At 36.7% G+C, this 25,757-nt stretch overlaps 1 protein-coding gene across 1 annotated transcript in view; it reads left to right on the top strand.

The window, feature by feature from the left end:
- Window positions 1-385: 385 nt before the first annotated feature.
- The window catches only part of LOC100394688 (all-trans-retinol dehydrogenase [NAD(+)] ADH4), a 28,951-nt gene continuing 3,579 nt past the window's right edge, over window positions 386-25,757 (top strand). The window contains exons 1-7 of the mRNA XM_002745568.6: window positions 386-482; window positions 1,897-1,998; window positions 2,963-3,104; window positions 12,349-12,436; window positions 14,121-14,352; window positions 19,211-19,471; window positions 25,337-25,472. Coding sequence (XP_002745614.1) covers window positions 465-482; window positions 1,897-1,998; window positions 2,963-3,104; window positions 12,349-12,436; window positions 14,121-14,352; window positions 19,211-19,471; window positions 25,337-25,472 — 979 coding nt within the window. The 5' untranslated portion in view covers window positions 386-464. The remainder of the gene's footprint in view (window positions 483-1,896; window positions 1,999-2,962; window positions 3,105-12,348; window positions 12,437-14,120; window positions 14,353-19,210; window positions 19,472-25,336; window positions 25,473-25,757) is intronic.

Here is a 25,757-nt window from a genome sequence, read left to right on the forward strand (position 1 = left end):
TTGTATAGAGAAGCATAAATAGGGTAGTAAACCACTAAATATGCAAATAAATTATTATCAGGTTGTGAAGGAGAGAGATAGTTAAGTTAAATGGGGATTCTAAGGAGTGAAAATTTCCTTTGCTTCATAATTATTTGTTACGTCATTTCTATATGTTTAATGGGCTTTTCTCTGTTATTTTATATTTTTCAAAGAAACAAACAAAGAATTTAAAAAATCTTGGAGCTCACTGGGAGCAAAGGGGTTTGCAGCTGAAGTCCAATAGTACAAAGGACATGGTCAGAGGCTGTCAGAGTTGTGAATTACAGTAACAAAGAAGGAAAGAAAGTGATTGGAGAATAAAGCAAAGTGAGTGGTATTTATTCAAAGACAACTCATCATTATAGGACACAGAGCTCCCTGGGTAGGAGTGGAAGCCTTCTTAACTCAGAAAGAACCTTCCAACACAAGATTCTCAAAGAAAAATGAGCACCAAGGGCAAAGTAAGCAAATAATCTGTGTCTTTGTTCAGTTTGTGCTTTTCTGTGTCTTTGTATATATGGCTACAAGAAGCTTCCTTTAGGAACTCAGGAAGCAGTGACTTACAGTTGATCAACAGGATATGAGTGGCCCCTATGCCAGGAATTTATTCTAGGGAAATTAACTGTGGATTGCCAAAACGTTTATTACAAGAGTGTTCAGTTAATATTAATATTATTTAAATGGCCAAAAGTAGAGAGATTTAAGTAACTATGCTGTAACCATAAAGTAGAATATGCATATGTTACAAATAATGTTGCAGGAGAATATGGGAAAATATTCACAGCATATTAACAAGTAGAAAAAGTATATTACAAAATACTATACACAATATATCTTATTTGGAGATACTCAAAGAATTTGCATCAAAAGCATAAAGTGAGTGATGAAAGTACAGATGAATTTTTTTTATCTTTAAAAACTTGATAGGCCTTAGGATTTTGAAACTTCCTATAATTAATATTATACTTCATTTGAAGTAAAATAAATAATATTCAAAAACATAATTCAAAATTATGTAACTATTGAAAAACAGATATTCTTGTGGTAAAAGACTTTGGGAAGGGTATACCAAAAGTAAGCATAGTAGTGTTAGAAGATTATAGGTTGGTTTCTTTCTACTTTCTTTCAATGTTGCTTATATTTGAAATTAAAAATATAATTTGAGCCTAGAAAAAATTGGGATTATGGAATCCTAAATACTTAATTTTGTTCATGTATCTTTGCCCAAATTCTTGCAAAGAGACCAAATTTTTATTTAATTTCTATCCTACTGATAAATTTAGTAATGAAGTAAGTCTCATTTCTCAGACTTTTAATGAATTCTCTGGGGATATTGTTCAAATGCAGATTTTGATTTAGTGGATTTGAGGCAGGGATTTCATCTCAAACAAATTCCCAAGTGATGTGAATAAATGCTTGTTCAAGGACCACACTTCAAGTAGCAAAGATGCAAAACACATTTATTCTCTAGCAATTATCTAACTCAGGTAATTCAGAGCTGGTTTTAAACAGTTCAGTCGATAGATTTTTATAGGCCATCTACCCTATTCAAACTCTAAACTCTTTATAGAGTTTCCTCTCTGCTATGGAGGGGAAAAGTTGAGGCATTATACTAAGGTAAACTTTAATACACCTTTTTTTTTTCAAGAAATAAAAAATGTAATGACTATAATGTAGAATTTAACTTATTTTTAATTAAAACCCCTTGTCTTTAAAATAATACCTATAAGATCCACTCAAAAACTCTTTAACTCCTTGTCATAAAATTGTAGTATCAATATATTCTGAGTTTTTCTCATGATATCCTCTCTCCCACCCCAACCCTGTAAAAATCTCCATCTCTATCTCTTTCTTCCTTTTCTTTCTCTCTTTCAGGTTATTAAATGTAAAGCAGCCATCGCCTGGGAAGCAGGCAAGCCCCTCTGCATTGAAGAGGTTGAAGTAGCTCCCCCCAAGGCTCATGAAATTCGAATTCAGGTGAGTGGAGACTTTCCCTGGGTGGGAAGAGTCAGGGCCCTAAGTGAAGACCGGGCTTCTGTCCTATGTGCTATGACTCAGAGGCTTTGGAGTTTCTAGTACAGGGAAGTTGTATTTTTAGGTTCAGTTTCAAATAGACATTATCCCAAAAAGAAATAAATTATCTGTTATTTTAGTTATTTTCGAATGATGGGCTTAAAATTTAATTGATCTTAACATTAATAATTTATCCTAAAAATCAGACAAAGAATTCACTTTGGATTTGAACTAGTTAGGTTTTCTTTTTGTTTTCCAATTGCCAATTATTTGAAACTGTTATTAAAAGGAAGATAGAAATATGATCTAAAAGAAGAAAGAAGAAAAGCCTGACGTGCTGCCCAGGGTCCTGGGTACCCAGAGAAAGGGACAGGAGTAGGTCACAGGGAGAAGAGACTGTACAGAATGGAGTGAGATCACTGATGGCAAGTTTGGACCATTTCTCCATTTTTCCCAAGCTGAATAGACATATTTTCCCTGAGGACCCCCACATTAGGTGTCTGTACATGAGAGTGAATGGGACATCCTCATGGACAGAATCTTGAAGAACAGTAATATAGGTATGTATTGGTAATTAATTTAGACAATCCTTTTTTGATATTGCTCTTTCAACTGTAAAAGGTATATTACCTCAACTTCATTTCAGCAAAATTTGAATAAGCCCTATTACCTTTTTTTTTCCTCTCCTGGAGGCAATAATTGCCAATCCGTTTTCTCTTATGATTTTCTGACAACAATAAAAGATAGAAAACAAAGATGCATTATAAGAAGAAAATAATCTAACCTAGTATATTTTTATGTATTCTTTTTTTCAAAAGGGGATTCTTTTATTGAGTTCTAGAAGTGCTATAAAGTTTCAAAATGATATCATGCCTAATATTATATGTAACATCCAACTCAATAATTCAAGTCTGTGATTGCCTTGTAGATCATTGCTACTTCCCTTTGCCATACTGATGCCACTGTTATCGATTCTAAATTTGAGGGCCTAGCCTTCCCCGTGATCGTTGGCCATGAGGCTGCAGGGATTGTGGAAAGTATTGGGCCAGAAGTGACCAACTTCAAACCAGGTATTTTATTTTATTCAGATAAAATATAAACGTCACAATATTTCAGACATAATTCCTGATAGAGTCCTGGCTTGGAATTCTATATATGATCTCTATTTACAAAGGGGGACCATCTTTTCCAAAGTAAAACTGAGACACACAATCTATCACAGTCTAGCAATGGGACAGAATATTTGAAATCAAAACTGTCTAATAAAATCGGGAAACGTGTCACTTTGTTTACATATATCACTGAGAAATTGTCCTCTGAAGCAAAGTTTCAAGGTTACCTTAAACTGAGACTTTCATGTTTAACAAATGACACTTTATAAAAGAACAAGATAATGTCCTTTGCAGAAATATGGATGAAGCTGTCAGACATTTGCCTTAGCAAACTATTGCAGTAACAGAAAACCAAATACTGAATGTTCTCACTTATAAGTGGAAGCTAAATAATGGAACACATGGACACAAATAGGGCAGTGACAGACACTGGGACCTACTTAAGGATGAAGGATGGAGGGAAGGAGAGGCTCAGAAAAATAACTGTCAGGCAATATGCTTAGTACCCGGATGACAAAATTATCTGTACACCACCCCCATGATACAAGTATACCGATATAATGAACCTGCACATATACCCCTAAATATAAAATTAAAGGTGTATTTTTTTAATTGTACTTTCGGTTCTGGGGGACATGTGCAGATCATGCAGGATTGTTGCATAGGTACACACATGGAAATGTGGTTTGCTGCCTCCATCCCCATCACCTATATCTGCATTTCTCCCCATGTTATCCCTCCCCAACCTCCCCACCCCACCCCGCACTGTCCCTCCCTTGGTCTCCTCCAACAGACCCCAGTGTGTGATGCTCCCATCCCTGTGTCCATGTGTTCTCATTGTTCAACACCCACCTATGAGTGAGAACATGCAGTGTTTGATTTTCTGTTCTTGTGTCAGCTTGCTGAGAATGATGGTTTCCAGATTCATCCCTGTCCCTACAAAGGACACAAACTTATTGTTTTTTATGGTTGCATAGTATTCTATGGTATATATGTGCCACATTTTCCTTCTCCAGTCTGTCGTTCATGCACATTTGGGTTGGTTCAAGGTCTTTGCTTTTGTAAACAGTGCCACTATGAACATACATGTGCATGTGTCTTCATAATAGAATGACTTATAAGCCTTTGGATATATACCCAGTAATGGGATTGCTGGGGCAAATGGAATTTCTATTTCTAAGTCCTTGAGGAATCGCCACACTGCCTTCCACAATGGTTGAACTAGTTTACACTCCCACCAACAGTGTAAAAGTGTTCCTATTTCTCAACATCCTCTCCAGCATCTGTTGTCTCCAGATTTTTTAATGATCACCATTCTTTTATATGTATATATTTATATATATATTTATACATATATTTATATATATTTATACATTTATATTTATATATATATTATTGCATTTTACGTTCTGGGGTACATGTGAAGAACATGCAGGATTGTTGCATAGGTACATACATGGCAATGTGGTTTGCTGCCTTCATCCCCATCGACTATATCTGGCATTTCTCCCCATGTTATAGCTCCCCAACTCTCTACCCCCCACTGTCCCTCTCCTAGTCCCCTCCTACAGACCTCAGTGTGTGATGCACCCCTGCCTCGTGTCCATGTGTTCTCATTGTTCAACACCCATCTATGAGTGAGAACATGCAGTGTTTGATTTTTTGTTTTTGTGTCAGTTTGCTGAGAATGATGGTTTCCAGATTCATCCATGTCACTACAAAGGACATAAACTCGTCATTTTTTATGGCTGCATAATATTCCATGGTGTATATGTGCCACATTTTCCCTGTCCAGTCTATTATCAATGGGCATGTCGGTTGGTTCCAAGTCTTTCCTATTATAAACAGTGCTGCAATGAACATTCGTCTGCATGTGTCCTAATAGTAGAACGATTTATACTTCTTTGGATATATAACCAGTAATGGGATTTCTGGGTCAAATGGAATTTCTATTTCTAGGTGCTTGAGGAATCACCACACTGTCTTCCACAATGGTTGAACTAATTTACACTCCCACCAACAGTGTATAAGTGTTCTTATTTCTCCATATCCTCTCCAGCATCTGTTGTCTCCAGGTTTTAAAATGATCACCATTCCAACTGGTGTGAGATGGTATCTCAATGTAGTTTTGATTTGCATTTCTCTAATGACCAGTGATGTTGAGCATTTTTTCATATGTTTGTTGACCTCATATATGTCTTCTTTTGAAAAATGTCTGGTCATATCCTTCACCCACTTTTGAATGGGTTTGTTTGTTTTTTTCTTGTAAATTTGTTTTAGTTATTTGTAGATTCTGGATATAAGTCCTTTGTCAGATGGGTAGACTGCAAAAATTTTTTCCCATTACATTGGTTGCAGGTTCACTCTAATGAATATTGCTTTTGCTGTGCAGAAGCTCTGGAATTTAATTAGTTCCCATTTGTCTATTTTGGCTTTTGTTGTCAGTGCTTTTGGTGTTTTAGCCATGAAGTTCTTGCCTATGCCTATGTCCTGAATGGTTTTGCCTAGGTTTTCTTTGAGGGTTTTTATGGTGTTAGGTCTTATGTTTAAATCTTTCATCCATCTGGAGTTAATTTTAGTGTAAGGTGTCAGGAAGGGGTCCAGTTTCTGCTTTCTGCACATGGCTAGCCAGTGTTCCCAACACCATTTATTAAACAGGGGATCCTTTCCTCTTTGCTTGTTTTTGTCAGGTTTGTCAAAGATCAGATGGTTGTCAATGTGTGGTGTTGCCTCTGAGGCCTCTGTTCTATTCCATTGGTCTATATCTCTGTTTTGGTAGCAGTACCATGCTGGTTTGATTACTGTAGCCTTGTAGTATAGTTTGAAATCAGGTAGTGTGAGGCCTCCAGCTTTGTTCTTTTTGCTTAGGATTTTCTTGACTATGCGGGCTCTCCTTTGGTTCCATATGAAGTTTAAGGTGGTTTTTTTCCAGTTCTGTGAATAAGGTCATCGGTAGCTTGATGGGATAGTGTTGAATTTATAAATTATTTTAGGCAGTATGGCCATTTTCACAATATTGATTCTTCCTAAGCACGAGCATAGAATGTTTCTCCATCTGTTTGTGTCCTCTCTTATTTTGTTGAACAATGGTTTGTAGTTCTCCTTGAAGAGGTCCTTTACATCCTTTGTTAGTTGTATTCCTAGGTATTTTATTCTCTTTGTAGCAATTGTGAATGGGAGTTTGCACATGATTTGGCTCTCTGTTAGTTTGTTATCAGTGTATAGAAATGCTTGTGATTTTGCACAATGATTTTGAATCCTGAGACTTTGCTTAAGTTGCTTTTCAGTTTAAGGAGATTTTGGGCTGAGACGATATGGTCTTCTAAATATACAATCATGTCATCTGCAAATAGAGACAATTTGACTTCCTCTTTTCCTAATTGAATACACTTTATTTCATTTTATTTTTTCCTTGCATAATTGTTCTGGCTAGAACTTCCAATACTATATTGAATAGGAGTGGTGAAAGAGGGCATCCTTGTCTAGTGCCGGATTTCAAAGGGAATGTTTCCAGTTTTTGCCCATTCACGATGACATTGGCTGTAGGTTTGTCATAAATAGCTTTTATTATTTTGAGATATGTTCCTACAATACCTAGTTTATTGAGAATTTTTAGCATAAATGGCTGTTGAATTTTGGTGAAGGCCTTTTCTGCATTTTTTGAGATAATCATGTGGTTTTTGTCTTTATTTCTGTTTATGTGGTGGATTACATTTATAGATTTGCGTATGTTGAACGAGCCTTGTATCCCTGGCATGAAGCCTAAGTGATTGTGATGGATAAGCTTCTTAATGTGCTGTTGCAATCAGTTTCCCAGTATTTGATTGAAGATTTTTGCGTCTATGTTCATCATGGATATTGGCCTGAAGTTTTCTTTTCTTGTTGAGTCTCTGCCGGGTTTTGGTATCAAGATGATGCTGGTCTCATATAATAATTTCGGAAGGATTCCGTCTTTGTGTATTGTTTGGAATAGTTTAAGAAGGAATGGTACCAGCTCCTTTTTGTATGTCTGGTAGAATTCAGCTGTGAAACCGTCTGAACCTGGACTTTTTTGGTTGCGAGGCTATTAATTGCTGCCTCATCTTCAGCCCTTGTTATTGTTCTATTCAAGGTTTCAACTTCTTCCTGGTTTAGGCTTGGGAGGGTGCAAGTGTCCAGGAATTTATCCATTTCTTTCAGCTTTATTGGTTTGTGTACTTAGAGTTGTTTGCAGTAATCTCTGATTGTAATTTGTGGAGTCAGTGGTGATATCCCCTTGATCGTTTTTTATTGCATCTATTTGATTCTTCTCCCTTTTTGTTTTTATTAATCTGACTCGTGGTCTATTTTGTTATCTTTCCAAAAAAAACCAGCTTCTGGATTTATTGATTTTTGGAAGGGTTTTTTTGTGTCTCTGTCTCCTTCAGTTCTGCTTTGATCTTAGTTATTGCTTGTCTTCTGCCAGCTTTTGAGTTTGTTTTATCTTGCTCCTCTAGCTCTTTCAATTTTGATGATAGGGTGTTGATTTTAGATCTTTCCTCTCTTCTCATGTGGGCATTTATTGCTATAAATTTCCATCTAGACACTGCTTTAAATGTGTCCCAGAGATTCTGGTATGTTGTTTCTTCATTCTCATTGGTTTCAAAGAACATCTTTATTTCTACCTTCATTTCATTGTTTATCCAGTCAACATTCAGGAGCCAGTTGTTCAGTTTCCATGAAGTCATGCGGTTCTGAGCCAGTTTCTGAATTCTGAGTTCTAATTTGATTGTCCTGTAGTTTGAAAGACTATTTGTTATGATTTCTGTTCTTTTGCATTTGCTGAGGGGTGCTTTACTTCCAATCGTGGTCAATTTTAGAGTAGGTGCCTTGTGGTGCTAAGAAGAATGTATATTCTGTGGATTTGGGGTGGAGATTTCTGTAGATGTCTATTAGGTCCACTTGGTCCAGATCTGAGTTAAAGTCCTTGATATTCTTGTTAATTTTCTATCTTGTTGATCTGTCTAATATTGACAGTGGAATGTTGAAGTCTCCCACTATTATTGTGTGGGAGTCTACATCTCTTTGTAGGTCATTAAAACTTGCTTTATATACCTCTGTGCTCCTGTATTGGGTGTATATATATATATATTTAGGATCGTTAGTTCTTCTTGATGCATTGATCCTTTTACTATTATGTAATGCCCTTCTTTGTCTCTTTTGATCTTTGTTGGTTTAAAGTCCATTTTATCAGAGACTAGGATTGCAACTCCTGCTTTTTTTTGCTCTCCATTTGGTTGATAAATCTTCCTCTATCCCTTTATTTTGAGCCTATGTGTGTCCTTGCATGTGAGATGGGTTTCCTGAATACAGCACACTGATGATTTTTGACTTTTTATCCAGTTTGCCAGTCCGTGTCTTTTGATTGGGGCATTGACACATTTTCTTCATTTTGTTGATGATCTTTACCATTTGGCACATTTTTGGAGTAACTGGTACTGGTTGTTCCTTTTCTTGTTTAGTGCTACTTTCTGGAGCTCTTGGAAGGCAGGCCTGGTGGTGACAAAATCTCTCAGCAACTGTTTGTCCGTAAAGGATTTTCTTTCTCCTTTGCTTATGAACCTTAGTTTGGTTGGATATGAAATTCTAGGTTGAAAGTTCTTTTCTTTAAGAATGTTGAATATTGGCCCCCACTCTCTTCTGGCTTGTAGGGGTTCCACGGAGAGATCCATTGTGAGTCTGAGAGGCTTCCCTTTATGAGTAACCTGACTTTTTTCTCTTTCTGCCCTTAGTGTTTTGTCCTTCATTTCAACCCTGGTGAATCTGACGATTATGTGCCTTGGGGTTGCTCTTCTTGAGGAATATCTTTGTGGTGTTCTCTGTATTTCTTGGACTTGAATGTTGGCCTGCCTTGCTAGGTTGGGAAAGTTCTCCTGGATAATATCCTGAAAAGTGTTTTCCAGCTTGCATTCATTCTCCCTGTCATAGTCACATACACCTATCAAACATAGATTAGGTCTTTTCACATAATCCCATATTTCTTGGAGGCTTTGTTCATTTCTCTTTACTCTTTTTTCTCTATTCTTACCTTCTCATTTTATTTCATTGAGTTGATCTTCAATCTCTGATATCCTTTCTTCTGCTTGGTCCATTTGGCTATTGAAACTTGTGTATGCTTCATGAAGTTCTTGTGCTGTGTTTTTCAGCTCCATCGAGTTGTTTATATTCTTCTCTAAGCTGTTTATTCTAGTTAGCATCTCATCTAACCTTTTTCTAGGTTCTTAATTTCTTTGAATTGGATTAGCACATGTTCTTTTAGCTCTGAGAAGTTTGTTATTACCCACCTTCTGAAGCCCGTTTTTGTCAATTCATCAGATTCATTCTCCTTCCATCTTCGATCCCTAGCTGGTGAGGAGTTGTGATCCCTTCGAGGAGAGGTGTTATGGTTTTTGATGTTTTCATCCTTTTTGCACTGGTTTCTTCCCATCTTAGTGGCTTTATCTACCTGTGGTCTTTGTAGTTGGTGACTTCTGGATGGGGTCTCTGAGTGGACATCCTCTTTGTTGATGTTGAAGGTATTTCTTTCTGCTTCTTAATTTTCCTTCTAACAGTCAGGCCCCTCTGCTGCAGGACTGCTGGAGGTCCAATCTGGACCCTGCTCACCTGGGGATCACCCACGGGAGCTGCAGAACAGCAAGTTACTGCTGGTTTCTTCCTCTTATACTCATCCTAGAAGAGTACCTCCCAGATATCAGCCTGAGTTCTCCTTTATGAGGTGTCTCTTTGGGTATATGCGGGTCAGGGAGCTGCTTGAGGAGACAGTCTGTCCCTTATAGGAGCTCAAGTGCTGTGCTGGGAGCCTTGTTGTTTTGTGCAAAGCTGCTGGGCAGGTACCTTTAAGTCTGCTGCAGCTGAACTCATAACCATTTGTTTTCTTAGGTCCTCTGTCCTAGGAAGGTCGGCTTTATTTATAAGTTCCTGTCATGCTGCTGCATTTTTTCATAGATCCCTTGCCCTGCACAGAGTAATCTAGTCACAGTCTGCCAGCAGAGTCATTGCTGAGCTGCCGCAGGCTCTGCCTAGCTGCTGTGTGAATAGCAGTAGTGGCAGACTACCTCGGTAGTGTGGGATGCCCTTCCCCCCACTGAGCTGGACCGTCCTGGGTCCAGCTGTGCTTGCTGCTAAACTCTCAATCCAGAGAGTTTCAGATTGCTTGTTTTGTGGGGGTGGTACCTGGGGAGCCAGATTGCCTGACTTCCTGTCTCAGCCCCTTCCCTTTCAGTTGAATGGGTGACTCTGTCTCCCAGGCATTCCAGGTGCTAGTCAAAATGGCCACCCAGACCTGTGTGAGTTTCTGTGTGCCAACTCAGCACCAGCTGAAACTGCCACACTGAAAACTCCTGGCACGTTTTGGCCTGGGAATCTCCTGGTCTGTGGGCAGTGAAAACTTGTTTGGAAATGCAGTGAGCACTCACCCTCTGCACTGTTCTCACTGGGAACTGCACTCCAGAGCTGTTTCTATTAGGCCATCTTGGATCTTGAATTGGTGTTGTTTCTCTTAAGACAAAGTCTCTTGGGTTTCATCAGACAGGAAAAGAAAAAAGAAAAAAAAAAGACAAAGTCTTGTTCTGTCACCCAGGCTGGAGTGCAGTGGCACAATCTTGGCTCACTGCAGCCTCCGCCTTCTGGTTTCAAGCAATTCTCCTGCCTCAGCTTCCCAAGTAGCTGAGACTACAGGCACATGCCACCACACTTGGCTTTTGTATTTTTAGGAGAGATGGGGTTTTACCATGTTGGCCAAGCTGGTCTTGAACTCCTGACCTCCAGTGATCCAACCACCTTGGCATCCCAAAGTGCTGGGATTACAGGCATGAGCTACTGCGCCAGGCCTTTTTTAATTTTTTGAGACAGAGTCTCACTCTGTTGCCCAGGCTGGAGTGCTGTGGGACGATCTTGAACTCCACCACCCAATTCTTATGCCTTAGCCTCTGGAGTAGCTGGGATTACAGCCATGAGCCACCACATCCAGTTAATTTTTGTATTTTTAGTAGAGATAGGGTTTCACCATATTGGCTGCCCCCCTTGACCTCCCAAAGCACTGGGATTACAGGTATGAGCCACTGCATCTTCCATAAAATAAAAGGTTTTTAATGACATGTTATAATAACTTTTATATAAAACAGCAAACTATTTTATTATTAACAGCAAACTAAAGAATGAGGACTTAAAGGTAGCTTAATTGAGAAATACATATGCTAATGTTAGCTGAAGTGTCTTTTTGGAAGTTTGCAAGATAAAACTAATACCTAAATGAAGCACCCTAATAGCTGAAATTATTTACTCCATATTTTACAACAGGTCTTCCAGATACTGGAATATGGGCTATATAATCCTCATTTGTCAGGCCAGATGAACCATGCCACTCTTTTCTCTTTTAATGAGAATGTTCCAAACTTAGAGGTATATTAGTATCTTTCCATTTCAAAAAAGATTGTACAAAAAATTGCTTCCCAAAATTTTGTGTCAATGAAGGAATCTGGCCAATATAATCCCCTTAGCCCCAGTTCTGTCACTTACCAGTTATGTGATATTGGCCAGTTATGTCACTTTTCTGTGATTCAGTTCAGATTTCTGTTTTCTATAGTGTGAATAAAAATAGGCCTCATCTCAAAAAGTTCTTCTGAGAATTAAGTTTTGAAATAATACATATAAATAGTTATAATGGTGTGTGGTATGTATTAAATGTTGAACAAATGTGAATTAACATCATTAGATGGCAGGCATGAAAGAAACCACTATTAAATTGGAATTTAGTAAAAAGTAGAAAAATGTGGAATTTGAGAGTCAATCTAAATGGTGAAACATGGTAATGATACAAAGTTTAAACATAGCCTGTAATTGTTCTGTTCTCCTATTATATAAGGATGTTATGTTTGGAAATGCAATAAACAATAGTCATGATGCAGAGAGTTGCAATGACAGCAAAGTCCCAGAGTTCTGTGTCTGATGATATCAACACAGATTTGTTGCTTGACTGCCCAGCAGAGTAATTAAAGAAAATACAATATATGCAATCCTTGGGGGAATCTGCAGTCTTATAAGATAATGAAATATTATGGCCACCTACATTTTCTGCTGAATATAAAATGTATACTATAAAGAAACTGTGCTTTCCACTGAATTATCTCGTAGAAGTTGTAAGTAACATCTTAGGCACCATCCAACATATGACCTTTCTTTCTAGGTGACAAAGTAATTCCACTTTATGCACCTCATTGTAGAAAATGCAAGTTTTGTCTGAGTCCACTCACAAATTTTTGTGGAAAAATCAGGTAAGCAGTCTACACAGTTCATATAAATGCAAATGAATATTTTCAAATATTTTTGAAAATTGACATTACCTAAATGGCCTTGAAGAGATGGAACCCTTCCCCCACAAATTCTAATCCTAGGTATGTACAAGATACTATTGCAAGTGCACACAAAGAAACATGTGCTGGAATGTTCATTGCAACATTGTTTATTATAGTAAGCAATTTAAAACAGCACAAATGTCCATCATAAGAGAATGAATTTTAAAACTGCTATGTAGTAGCACAATGGACTACTATACAAAAATGAAAATGGCTAAACTTGAGCCACATGTATTAACATAAAACAATCTCATACACATAATGTTAAGGGAAAGAAGCAAGTTGCAAGATGTCATAAAAATACATTTTTTTATGGTTATATGTGTATGTAGTAAAAGATAAATAAATCACTGAAATACTAAATGCCAAATTCAGAATAATAGCTACTTCTACAAGGGTGAGAGAGGGATACAAAAAGGCACAGTAAAGTAATTTACTCCAAGGCCACATAGTTATAAGTCTTAGAGCCAGGTTTTTAACCCAGGCAGTATGGCTCCAGAATCTAAAATCTAAATCATCTTGTCGTTACTTTACTGAGACTACAGAAGGATCCTTTGTCCTTAACACTAATTGAAAGCAGTTATTTAAGAAGCTAAAACTGTACTACTTTTACATCTATTACTGTGCCTTAATTCTTTCATCTATGAGGATCAAAATAATGTCTGCTTCATAGATTTGTTCTAGGTAGTCAAAGAACTAATTTTTTTTTGCAAAGCTTTAATGACATAATTGATTTAGACAATGACCATAAATTCTTTCTAATAAATGCCATAAAAGAGAGATAATTAGATATTCCAAATGAAATACACACTACCACCTATAATATAGTATTACCACAAAAATATAAAACCTGAATCAGATCAAGTGTTTAGACCAAAATTACTAATATAAGAGGGGACACAGGAACAGAGAAATATGTTCAACCAGATTACAGGAATGTGATGAGCAAAATCCAGAATGAGGACAAACAATTCAATTTCTTCAACAAATAAACTGCAAGAGGAAAAAGAGAGAGAGAAGGGATCTATAATTTAAGAGACAACAAATATGTAAACCTAAAAGAATCCTTTAGAGATATATGCTAATGTGTTTACAGATGAAATAGTGGTATCTGGGATGTGCTTCAAAATATTGCAATGTTGGGGAGGGAGCAGGCATTATGGAGGAATAATAGATGAAACTTGATTGACCATGAGTTGATGGTTACTGGAGCTGGGGCATGGATACACAGGGGATTTTATGATATTCCTTCTACTTTTATGCATGTTCAAATGTTCCATATTAAAAAAATTTTTAAGTTAATACCCATAAAGCCCTTAAAAGCATTTCTGGAACACAAAAAAAATTCAATAAAAGTTTGTTCCCTGCACTCCAGTCTGAGTGACAAAACGAGGCCCTGTCACTTTGCAAAAACAATTATTGTTACCTTTAAAATACTTCCAAGAAATTACATTTTGTGAAAAGTCATGTTGCTCCCCTAATTTTTCTGTCTTGTAAATTGTCATGACAAATATATAATGCTCAATATATTTTGTAGGAAAATGATCAGTGTTCCATTTATTATACTTTCTCTTTTTTGATATCTCTTTTTAAAATTTTCTAGTAATCTTAAAAATCCTGCTACTCATCAACAACTAATGGAAGACAAAACCAGCAGGTTTACCTGCAAAGGAAAACCAATTTACCATTTCTTGGGAATCAGTACATTCTCTCAGTACACTGTGGTGTCAGATATTAATCTTGTCAAAATAGATGATGATGCGAATTTAGAGAGAGTTTGTCTGCTTGGATGTGGTTTTTCAACTGGCTACGGGGCTGCAATCAACAATGCCAAGGTAAATGGTAAAACAGTTTGTGAAAAACAGCAGTTACTAGGAGGTGGGATACAGATGAACTAGAGTTAGTTATCTTCAAACATTGGCTGTGTCATTTATTAATTACCTCTGTGATACAAAGACTTATGAGGATAATAGAATCATATTTTATACCTAAAACATATGGCCCAAGAGCCTGCATATAATTGGCTCCCAGCGTATGTTCTTATGCTATACTAACATATTAGGTTATAGATCATCCCTGATTTAAATATAGCCTGTTTAAATACATCTCCTAAAGATGAATGCTCATCCTAGGACAGCTGACCCAGTCAAAGGGCAAGAAAAATGACAGAAACTCATTTTCATCTTCACACAACCACCCATCTTCTCCCTGATGCTACAGATTTCTATCCTTCAATCAGTAGTAATTCATTTCTGCTTCCCATCCTGTCCCTTTGTGGCTTCAAAGGAGGGTCTCTGGTAGCAGCCCTGATGTTGACCAGATGTGTCCCTAGAATCCTTATTAAAATTTAGAAACTCTTACAAACCATCTGAGCTAGAACTAGAGAGATATCAAAGAGAAATCTCATAATTGGACATCTCAAACAACCTCCTTATTTGAACCTCCCTGACATCAATCTTTATTCCTGACTCAAAACTGCAAAATGGAGCCAGAGTGGCCTTTCAAACAACAAGTCTGAAGATTTCATTTTTCCTGCATTCTTTCATTTTCCCCTCAGTGTGAAGTTAAATTTCGCAGTAGCCTATGGTGACTTCCTACTTCTCCTTTTCCACCATGCACTGCTCCATTGGCTCCACTCTGAGTCTCCAGGCTTCAGTCACTGTGATCTGTGGGCTTTCCACACTTGGCTTCCAGCAACAGTGTAGAGAAGACTCCCCTACCTCCTTCAGGCTGACTCCAATTAGATATCACTTCCTCTCAGAGATCTACTTCAGGCTCTCAGGCATGCTTTGAGTGTTCCTCTCAGTTTTCCCCCAATTTTTTTTTCTTTTTTGAGACAGGGGCTCACTCTGTTCCCCATGCTGGAGTGCACTGGCATGATCATGGCTCACTGCAGCCTTGAACTCCTGGGCTCAAGCAAACTTCCCACTTCAGCCCTCCAAGTAGCTGAAATTACAGGCATGCACCACCATGCCTGGCTATTTTTGAAATATTTTATAGAGACAGGGTCTCTCTATGTTGCCCAGGTCTTGAACTCCCAGGCTCAAGCAGCCCTCTCCTCAACCTCCCAAAGTGTTGGGATTACAGGCGCAAGCCACCACCACACTCTGTCTTCATTCTTATCACACTATAGAGAAATCTCCCTTTTTTTTGTCCTATTATAATATTTGTTCCTTAAGGGGAAGAACTTTCTGTTGTTCACTGTGATAGCTCCAGAGCCTGGAATTGTGCCTGGCACATAATAGGAGTTGATAATTTTTCAATGAATGAATAAATAAAACAGGTGCATGTGAAACCCTTAAAACATCCTGGTGAGGCCTGGTCCTCAGCTTTGTAATCCAGAAAAGTCCTTTTTATTGGGTTACCTAGAGTTGTTCAGTGTCAAGGAAACAAAGTCAGTATCACCACAATAATAAGTTGATCTAGTAGCCAAGATACCAGAGTATGAGTCTTCATTCAGAATTTTATCTGGCACATAGACAAAAATGCTACTCTTCGCTATCAGCATGTTATCGCCCTTTAAAAATGTATCTGTGCATACAATTACTCATTAATTTAAAATTTTAAAAATTGTATTAGAAGCCAAACTACAATCTGGAGGCTTTCAGAGAAGGGTACTGGCAGCAGGGTGGAGTTGATAGCAGATGCGCATGTGGCAGTCAAAGCCTGTTTTCTGCTGTAAAGTGCTGGTGACTTGGGGAAGAAGGATCACTCTTCAGGTCTTCCTTTGCTGGGCTCCATGAAGTCCATCCTCTTTTACTACTCCAGTCCTTTAAGAGCTATTAGCACTAGAGATTCAGCTACAGCTTTCTTTCTTAATTACTTATTAATCGAAAAAATTTATATATTTATGAAGTACAATGTGATGTTTTGATATATGTATACATTGTAGAATAATTAAATCAAGCTAATAATGTATCCATCACTTGATATACTTACCTTTTTGTGGTGAGAACATTAAAAATCTACTCTCTCAGCAATTTTCAGATTGATATACATTGTTATTATAGTCACCATTGGGTACAATGGAATCCCAGAAATTATTCCTCCTGTCTAACTGAAACTTTATATCCTTTAACCAACATCATCCCATTCCTCATTTATCCCTCTTCCTGCAGACTCTGGTAACCACCATCCTAGTCTCCGCTTCTGTGAGTCTGTCTTTTTAAATATTCCACTAAAAAAAGGAATACTCAGTATAACTGAGATCATGCAGTATCTGGCTTTCTGTGCCTGGCTTATTTCACCTGACATAATGTCCTCCAGGGTCATCCATGTTTTCACCATGACAGGATTTTCTTCTTTTTTAAAGCCTAAGTAGTACTGCATTGTGTATATAATATATACCATATTTTTCTTATCTATTCATCATTTGTGGACACTTGGATTGATTCCATATCTTGGCTATTGTGAATAATGCTTCATTGAACATGGGTATGCACATCTCACGTCCTTTGGATATATGTACAGAAATAGAATTGTACAGCTCTCTTTTAAATCCAGTCAAAGTTGACTTGAATTTCCAGGAGCTATTCTTCCCACTGTTAAGGAAGGGATTCTAGCTGCTAAGCCACCTCATAAGATACTTAGAGAGAAATGAATCCGATAGGAAGAAATTAAGGAAAGTGAAGTATCAGTAATTCCGCCCAAACTGCAAGAGTTTTAATAAAATTTAACTTACTTCTGGGAAGAAAAGTGAAGCAAACTCTCTGTATAATTATTGAGAACACAACAGCATCACCAGAACTCCTATTTCTTTTTGATGTGCTTGTATCCTTTACTGCCAATTAAACCACATTACACAGAGACCTTTGGAAGTGTGGAAATGTCCTCTAATGGTAATACTTGCAAATAAATAATCATCCACTATATGTAGCCCTGTTTGCAAATTGCGGGGGCAATTTATAGCGACCCCGCCTAAGTTCTGCAAGCAAGGGCACTTTTACACACAGGGGTCCAGTTTTCTAAAACAAGTAGTGCAGCATATTCTATTTACATGCTGTTGTGAGCTGGCCTGAGAATCCAACTATTAGTTACAACATTGCTGCTATGGGAAAAATGCATTTCCACTTCCTAAGAGACTCACAGGCTCTTTTTAAAGAGACTCTGGAGAAATTATTGAGAAACATACTGAACACATGTCACAATATCATAGTAAAGAAGCCACAATAAGAACAATATTCTATTTGCAAAATACATATATTATTTCCTCTGAGTAGCAAAAGGCAGAAGTGTGCATAACTAATATTATAGATAAATAAGGAAAAGATTGCAGTTTCTCTGTTGTTTAGTAATTTTGTTTCTAATTTAGAATATATTAATACTTACCTTGAGCAGATTTTCTCTTTTCCTTTTGTTTATGTTTTAAGCCTAACAGTTATGCATCCTTAGAAAATACTATGTACACAGTATTTTTCTATCACTATACTACTCTGCAGAACAACATATTCTAGTTACAGCATCTTTTCTTATCATCTTAACTATTATTTCCATTTAATGCAATTAAACAAATACTTATAAAGATTCAACATACAGAAGACTCTTTGATAATAATGTGGAACTTAAAAAGTCTCTGCCAGCCAGGCATGGTGGCTCACGCCTGTAATCCCAACACTTTGGGAGGCCGAGGTGGGTAGATTGCAAGGTTAGGAGTTTAAGACCAGCCCAGACAAGATGGTGAAACCGTCTCTAATAAAAATACAGAAGACAATACAAAAAGTAGCCTGGCATGGTGGTGGATGCCTATAATCCCAGCTACTCAGGAGGCTGAGGCAGAGAATTGCTTGAACCCAGGAGGTGGAAGTTGCAGTGATGCAAGATCGCACCACTGCATTTGGGACTGGCTGACAGAGGAGACTCCATCTCAAAAAAAAAAAAAGTCTCTGCCTTCATAAAATTTACAGCCTTTTAAAGAAACACACATATACACACAATCAACACAGTTTATAAATTATATGATACAGGAAAAGCAAAAAGATAAGCATTGATTTCTGATTGAAGAATCAAGACAAGTTTCATAGAATGTCCTTGAAGTCAGGCCTAGAAGTAGAGGTTATATTTTAATGAAAGAAAATAAGGTGAAAAGTACATCAGTCTGAGGGAACAGCATCAACTACAGCATGAGGAGAAGAAAGTGCAACAGTCTGTTAGCAGTTTTACTGGGAATATCATGGCGATGAAGCTGGAAGCTAAACAGAGGTCAGACAATAAAAATCCTTCAATGCCATGCCAAAAAAAAATTGGACTTCATTTCATTGAAATGAATTGGTGATTTGGTATGATCAAGTAAATCACTGCAATATTAATACAACCAAATGAGGTCTTATTAGAAATATAGATGTCAAATTACTAGTGATTCCGTTTTAAAAGGAAAGCAATAAACCCTTCAGAATGCGTGGGTTTTCAAATTTTGTTCTGATAATGCTGAAGGAAAAAAAGCAAAACAAGGAAATTATTTTTACTTTGGGTTGTTTCTTATGAGTGGATAATCTTAATGAGCATTAAATTATTCTCCAAATTTAGGTAATGCATCCATTTTCATAGTGGCAGATTTCCTCCATTGGCTATATCACAGAGTTTAATAGCAGGCAGTCTTTAATTTGTATGTTCATGTCCTTACTTCCTCCTGCCCCTTAAAAAAAAAAAGTGGGTCCAGCTGCTTTAGAAGTTATTTTCTCATTTTTCTGCTTGCAGGTCACCCCTGGTTCAACTTGTGCTGTCTTTGGCCTAGGAGGTGTGGGTCTTTCTGCTGTAATTGGTTGTAAAATGGCAGGAGCTTCCAGGATCATAGGTGTTGACATCAACAGTGAGAAGTTTGCAAAGGCTAAAGCCCTGGGAGCCACTGAATGCCTCAATCCTAGAGACCTACATAAACCTGTCCAGGAGGTTATCACTGAATTGACCAAGGGAGGTGTGGATTTCGCCCTTGATTGTGCTGGTGGATCTGAAAGCATGGTATGCATATTTTTTTCTTGGATCATATTTTCAATTTATTCTTTAACTGTAAAATAATAGGGGAAAGTGATTATGTTTATTATGGTAACTATAATCATTCCTTCTTAATATTTTCAAGTTGATGATGGGGAAGAAAACTGTAAGCCACCAGTCATTTGCCACTCCCTCAGCTATACTCCATTTCTTTCATTGCTCATGACTGTGTCCCCCCAAATGCCAGTAATATCTTGGTGAGTTCAGTCTTCTCTTGTGATAAGAAGACATACCAGCATTATTTATAGATGTTGATTTTTCTTTTGAGATCCCTTTAAAAAGCTCAATATTATTTGTTTGGAAATAATATTTTTTCATTTTGTTTTCCATGATAATTCCAATATCTGTTTCTTGGAGACAATTTTTGGGGTTTCTTCATTTTTAATTAACAAGAGAAATGTTCCTTTTGACTTTTAAATCAGATAAAATACGAAGTGCATTAACTAAGTGACATTCTTTAGCAAAAGATATAAAGGAATTAATTAACCAGCTGCAATAAATAAAACTTTTTCTAAACAAAAGCTAACATAAATAGGAATAAACACCTGTTTTGCTTAGCTATCTTATACATTATATACATGTTATTAATATTAATATTTGTTAATAATGTCATATATCTTTTATATAACAGTATAATATTTAAAATTAATAAACAATATGTGCATGTATTGATATATTTAATATTAACACATTTATAGATGATAAACAACATTTGTTAATACTTAGCACACATTATATAATAATCTATTAAAGGTAATGTTTATTAATGTATAACTATTTCTATTAGTCCTTAATATTAATGTTATTAATATTTGTTCATTATTCTATACGAAATTCAGCAAAAATAAAAAGAAAACTTAGAAATGAACATTTTAAAAGAATTGTGCTTAATGAGAAGTGAGCCCTCCCCCCACAGAAAAAAAATAGAAAAGGCAGATTCAGAGGAAGAAATAAGAGAGGGTGACTGATGCTTCTTAACAGCTACAACACATATGCTCCCATATTAAAGTAGAACAGGGAGAGGCTAGCAACCTGAAAACAACCCAGCTCTGTCCATCACAGCTCAATAAATAGGCTGTACAATTAGGTCCAAATTATACATTTGAAATTTTCTATATTTCAAAAAATAACACACCACAAAATTTAAATCATCTTTTTTTCCTGAACACTACAATGTTGTATCATTCAGATGTATTCTCAACTCAGGACAGGCTACAGAGCACTCAGCGACTGCACTGGTTGCACACCTGTGAAGCTGGCCTGTCTATTCCACTCTGAAAAGTGGGTTAAAGAGCCAACCACAACATACAGGCAATATACTAAAAAGTCACCTTGCTGGAGTGTCCAGCCTTATTCTTCAGAGTATCAGCAAATAATCACCTAATGTGTATTTACTCAAAGACACTAAGCAGAGTTTGGGAGTTTTGTTTTTTGTTTGTTTGCTTTTGTTTTAAATGAAATGACCAAAGAATTTATCAATTGAATTATCTGCCTGTAGATTCTTCTTATTTCATTAGTGAGTGCCATGAAGTACTTGTGATGTTATTTCTTTTACTGGTAACTTCACTCAGCCTAGCTCCCAAGCCCTCCTCTAGGCAAGATATAAAGCATAAAATTCTATACTTCCCAGAAGTAAGTTTTGTGCTGGTTCTTCCCCCTTGGTTCTTACATGACTGGTATATTCCCCATAAGAAAATAAGACCCAAGAAGACCTATGGTGAGAGCCACAGGCTGCTATTCCTGTCATTCTTCTCTGATTATAATTTATCTTCTTTTCATTATAATATATGCAAACTGCTTAAAACAGTATTTTGCAGGTACTAAGCACACAATAAACATTAGATATTATCAAAAATGCATGCATTAAGGGCTCCTGATCTGGTACTGCTCACTTGTGTTCAAGGCCTCAGGCCCTGCTTTTGAATTGACATTGGTATCTGCAGTCTGCAGCATACTGCATCCATCACTCCACTTCCCATGGCTCTTTTTTGCACAAACACTAAAATTTAGCCTATTAACCTTATTTTTCTTGTACAGAGATTCTCAACACTAGCTATATGCTAGAATTTCCTGAGGGGTTTATTGTTTCACTGCTTTTTTAATACCAACAAATGGGCCATACCCAGGATATTCTTGTGTGTTGGGGACCCACTGACAACATCTTTAAAATTAATTTCTCAAGTTGAAAACCACTGACTTAAAAGTTAACATATTCTATTATTAAACTGACTTATTATACCATGAAAGCTATTTTCAATTATGGAACAGAATTATATTAGAGAATCCAGATGGAAAGAGAAGGATTTATTTAATCGCCAAAAGATGAGTTACCTACACTCCCACCAAAAGTTTCTACAACTAGGAAAAGCTATATTTCTAGGTTACAGTGCAGATTTCAATAATGGGTATGAACTTGATTTCCATGACCTCTAACCCTCTAAACCAAGGGTCAATACCCTGTAACTTACCAGCACAAGGATTATTTGCTAACACCTGCTAAGGACTCTTTTAAGGAGCTGGAGGTAGTGATACTGGAGTTTATGACCTGACTTGAAGCTGTAGGAAGATTTTATAACCTTGCAGTGATTAATTTTTATAATTTTGATAAGCCCCAGCAATAATTCAGAGACTTAATTCAGAATTTAATTTTGAAAGTGTTTGTTAAAAATGTTAAAGACCTAAAAACATTTGATTAAAATGGAACCATAGGTCATTGTAAAACAATACTTATTTAGCCAAATAAATCATCAAAAGACTTTAAAGGCAATACATAAGGATATATGGATGTAAAAACCTAACCCGGTTAGATCTCAGTTTTTACAAGCAATTAAAACCCTAATAAAGACAACATCAGAATTATTTTGATAAAATGCAAAATGTTGTTTCTTGAGTCAGTTAACAGAAAGGGAAAGAAAAACCTGCAGTGTGACTGTTTTTCCTTATGGGAAGCCCATTTCAATAAACCTGATGGAAAAGTACTTGAATTTAATCAGACATAAAAAAAAGTGTGTTTAGGATTATGTGTACAGTAGGAGAATACATAATTCTTAGTAACTGCATGAGAAATTTTCTGATTGCATTGAAAAATTTAAACATATGAAGAAAAGCAAAGAGTACAGAATCAAGTTGTAGAGGAAAACATTCACCTCTAGACCTTTAAGATAAAACATTTTAGTATCAGGCCATAAGAATAGTAAGAACTGGAGGAAAAACTTACAAGAGTTAATAAAAAAGCTAAAGGAGAGAGTTATTTCAGTCCACGGGGAAACAAAGCTGAAAGCAGAGAGACATAGCAAAAGTTGAACTTCTGACATATGATTGTGAGAAGTTTTCAAAAGAAACAAATTATAAAATTAAAAGTTAAGTTTTTTAAATTTTATTAAGAGCAAATCGATACTGTAAAGAGACTTTGTTTTAATGTAGGGAAATAATCTTAGACTATTCTAAATAATCTTTTAATTACAGCAAATTAAATTATATACAAATTTTTTTTAATAAATTCCTCTTCATGAACCTTATTATGACTCACACACACCAACTATGACATGCTTGGCCTTTTGACTTATTCTAATTTTTTTTAATAATCAGTCATTTTATTTTAGGACAAGATTTTACCATAAGATCCTTTTTATATGAAATTATTCTGTTTTTAGTAACCCTTTTATTAAATATATTTTTTATATTGATAACTTTCTTTTTTTTTTTTTGAGACGGAGTTTCACTCTTGTTACCCAGGTTGGAGTGCAATGGCGCGATCTAGGCTCACCGCAACCTCCACCTCCTGGGTTCAGGCAATTCTCCTGCCTCAGCCTCCTGAGTAGCTGGGATTACAGGCACATGCCACCATGCCCAGCTAATTTTTTGTATTTTTAGTAGAGATGGGGTTTCACCATGTTGACCAGGATGGTCTCAATCCCTTGACTTCGTGATCCACCCACCTCGGCCTCCCAAAGTGCTGGGATTACAGGCATGAGCCACCATGCCCAGCTCGATAACTTTCTTTATATTTCTCTCCTCTTATTCTTTTTTATCTTTTTAAATAAATAACTTAAAAATAATCTACAAATTACATAAAATTATTTTTTAATAAGAATACAGGCCAGGCACAGTGGCTCACGCCTGTAATCCCAGCATTTTGGGAAGCTGAGGTGGGCAGAGCAGCCTGGGCAACACGGCAAAATCCCACCTCTACTAAAAGCACAAAAATTAGGCAGGTGTAATGGAACACGCCTGTAGTCCCAGCTACTTGGGAGGGTGATATGGAAGAATCACTTAAGCCCAGGAAGTTGAGGCTGCAGTGAGACATGATTATCCAACTGCACTCTAGCCTGAACGACAGAGTAAGACTGACTCAAAAAACAGGGAGAATACAATTATATATTTATACGTGAATTAGCATTCTTATTCCTAGTAACCTTAAATTTTCATGGAACCTTAGAAAGCAAGAAATCCTGAACTGTTAGATGTAAGCATTTTATAGATGAAATCATTTCACAATTTTAGAAATATGTTTTCCTATATCATAATTTTTGTAATTGGAAATGACTCAGACATCCAGCATTTATTATTTAATTTAAAGTAATTTTTGGATTTTTTATTACACAAAAAGTCCACTTATAAGCGTTTATTTCATTTGCATATACTTTAAAATTTTTAACAGTTATCTAGATAACTTTTGAAAATTGAGATATTATGCAGAACTAGTCGTTAAAGTTATTTCTTTGTTAACTTTTTTTTTTGAGACAAAGTCTCCCTCTGCCACCCACTGGAGCACAGTGGCACAACCCCGGCTCACTGCAACCTCCCCCTCTTGGCTCAAATAATTTTCCTGCCTCAGCCTCCTGAGTAGCTAGAACTACAAGCATACACCATGGCTACATTTTTGTATTTTTAGTAAAGACGGGGTTTCACCATGTTGGCCAGGCTGGTCTCAAACTCCTGACCTCAAGTCATCTACCCGCCTTGGCCTCCCAAAGTGGTGGTATTACAGGAGCAAGCCACCATGCCTGACCCTTGTTAACTATTTTTAAAGTCTGAACATCAGGTGAAAACCTAAGTGAGAACCTTAAGGTTAAATACATAGGTATTTTTCTGATAAATTAGGTGATTTAGCTCCTGTTATTGACCTAACAATTTTAAATCAGTCTTATTTGTCAAAGAAAAAAAAAAGTCACACAAAGATAGATTACTATGTTTTTGGCTGGGTTTACAGTCTCACAACTTTTGTGCCAAACCCTGACACTTTAAATATCTAGCAGAGGCAAATATTAAACTTACTGACTTACACACAAATGTATGCTGATTTGGGAGACATCTTTATTTTTATTTTACTCATTTTTTTTTTTGAGACAGAGTCTCACTTTGTCACCCATGCTGGAGTGCAGTGGCATGATCTCAGCTCACTGCAACCTCCGTCTCCTGGATTCAGGCAATTTCCCAGCCTCAGTTTATTGAGTAGCTGAGACTATAGGCTGGCACCAACACACCCAGCAGCTAATTTTTGTATTTTTAGTAGAGATGGGGTTTCACCATGTTGGCCAGGCTGGTCTTGAACTCCTGGCCTGAAGTGAACTGCCCACGTTGGCCTCCCAAAGTCCTGGGATTACAGACATGAGTCACCTGCACCAAGACTGTGCTGAACATTCTACCTGTAATGGCACACTGGACTCTCAAGGCTCAATCTACAATGATACTATGATGTCATTAGCTTGAATCCCATTATCTTACACAGAGAGTTGGATTATTTTTTTCCAAGCATTGTATATTCCCACACTGGAGTTTATATTCTACTTTTCCACTGACTGAAGTAGTCTTTTGTGTTTTATCTTACAGAAAGCAGCCCTGGACTGTACAACTGCGGGCTGGGGATCATGTACTTTCGTTGGGGTAGCTCCTGGTAACAAAGGATTGACTCTTTTTCCAGAGACGCTAATAATCGGCCGTACTATAAATGGAACATTCTTTGGTGGTCAGTTTTTTTCTTCATTGCTTTAAGTTTTCTTCACAGTGGTACTGAAATTCTTAGAGTGAAGATTATTGAAAGGAAATAAAAATAATTTATTCAAACATTGAGTGCCTAGAGCATATCCAAAGACTATATAAAAACTACTAATTACTTATAAGTAAAGAATTTATATAAAAAGGTAACTAATTTGCAAATTGAAATTTAACTTGGATTTGAATGAAACAATATAAAGAAGCAAAAAGTAAACATTGACCTAATTGAGGTAATTTCTTATCCAGAGCAGAAAAT

The sequence above is a fragment of the Callithrix jacchus genome, chromosome 3, assembly GCF_049354715.1.
Source record: "Callithrix jacchus isolate 240 chromosome 3, calJac240_pri, whole genome shotgun sequence".
Classification (NCBI taxonomy): domain Eukaryota; kingdom Metazoa; phylum Chordata; class Mammalia; order Primates; family Cebidae; genus Callithrix; species Callithrix jacchus.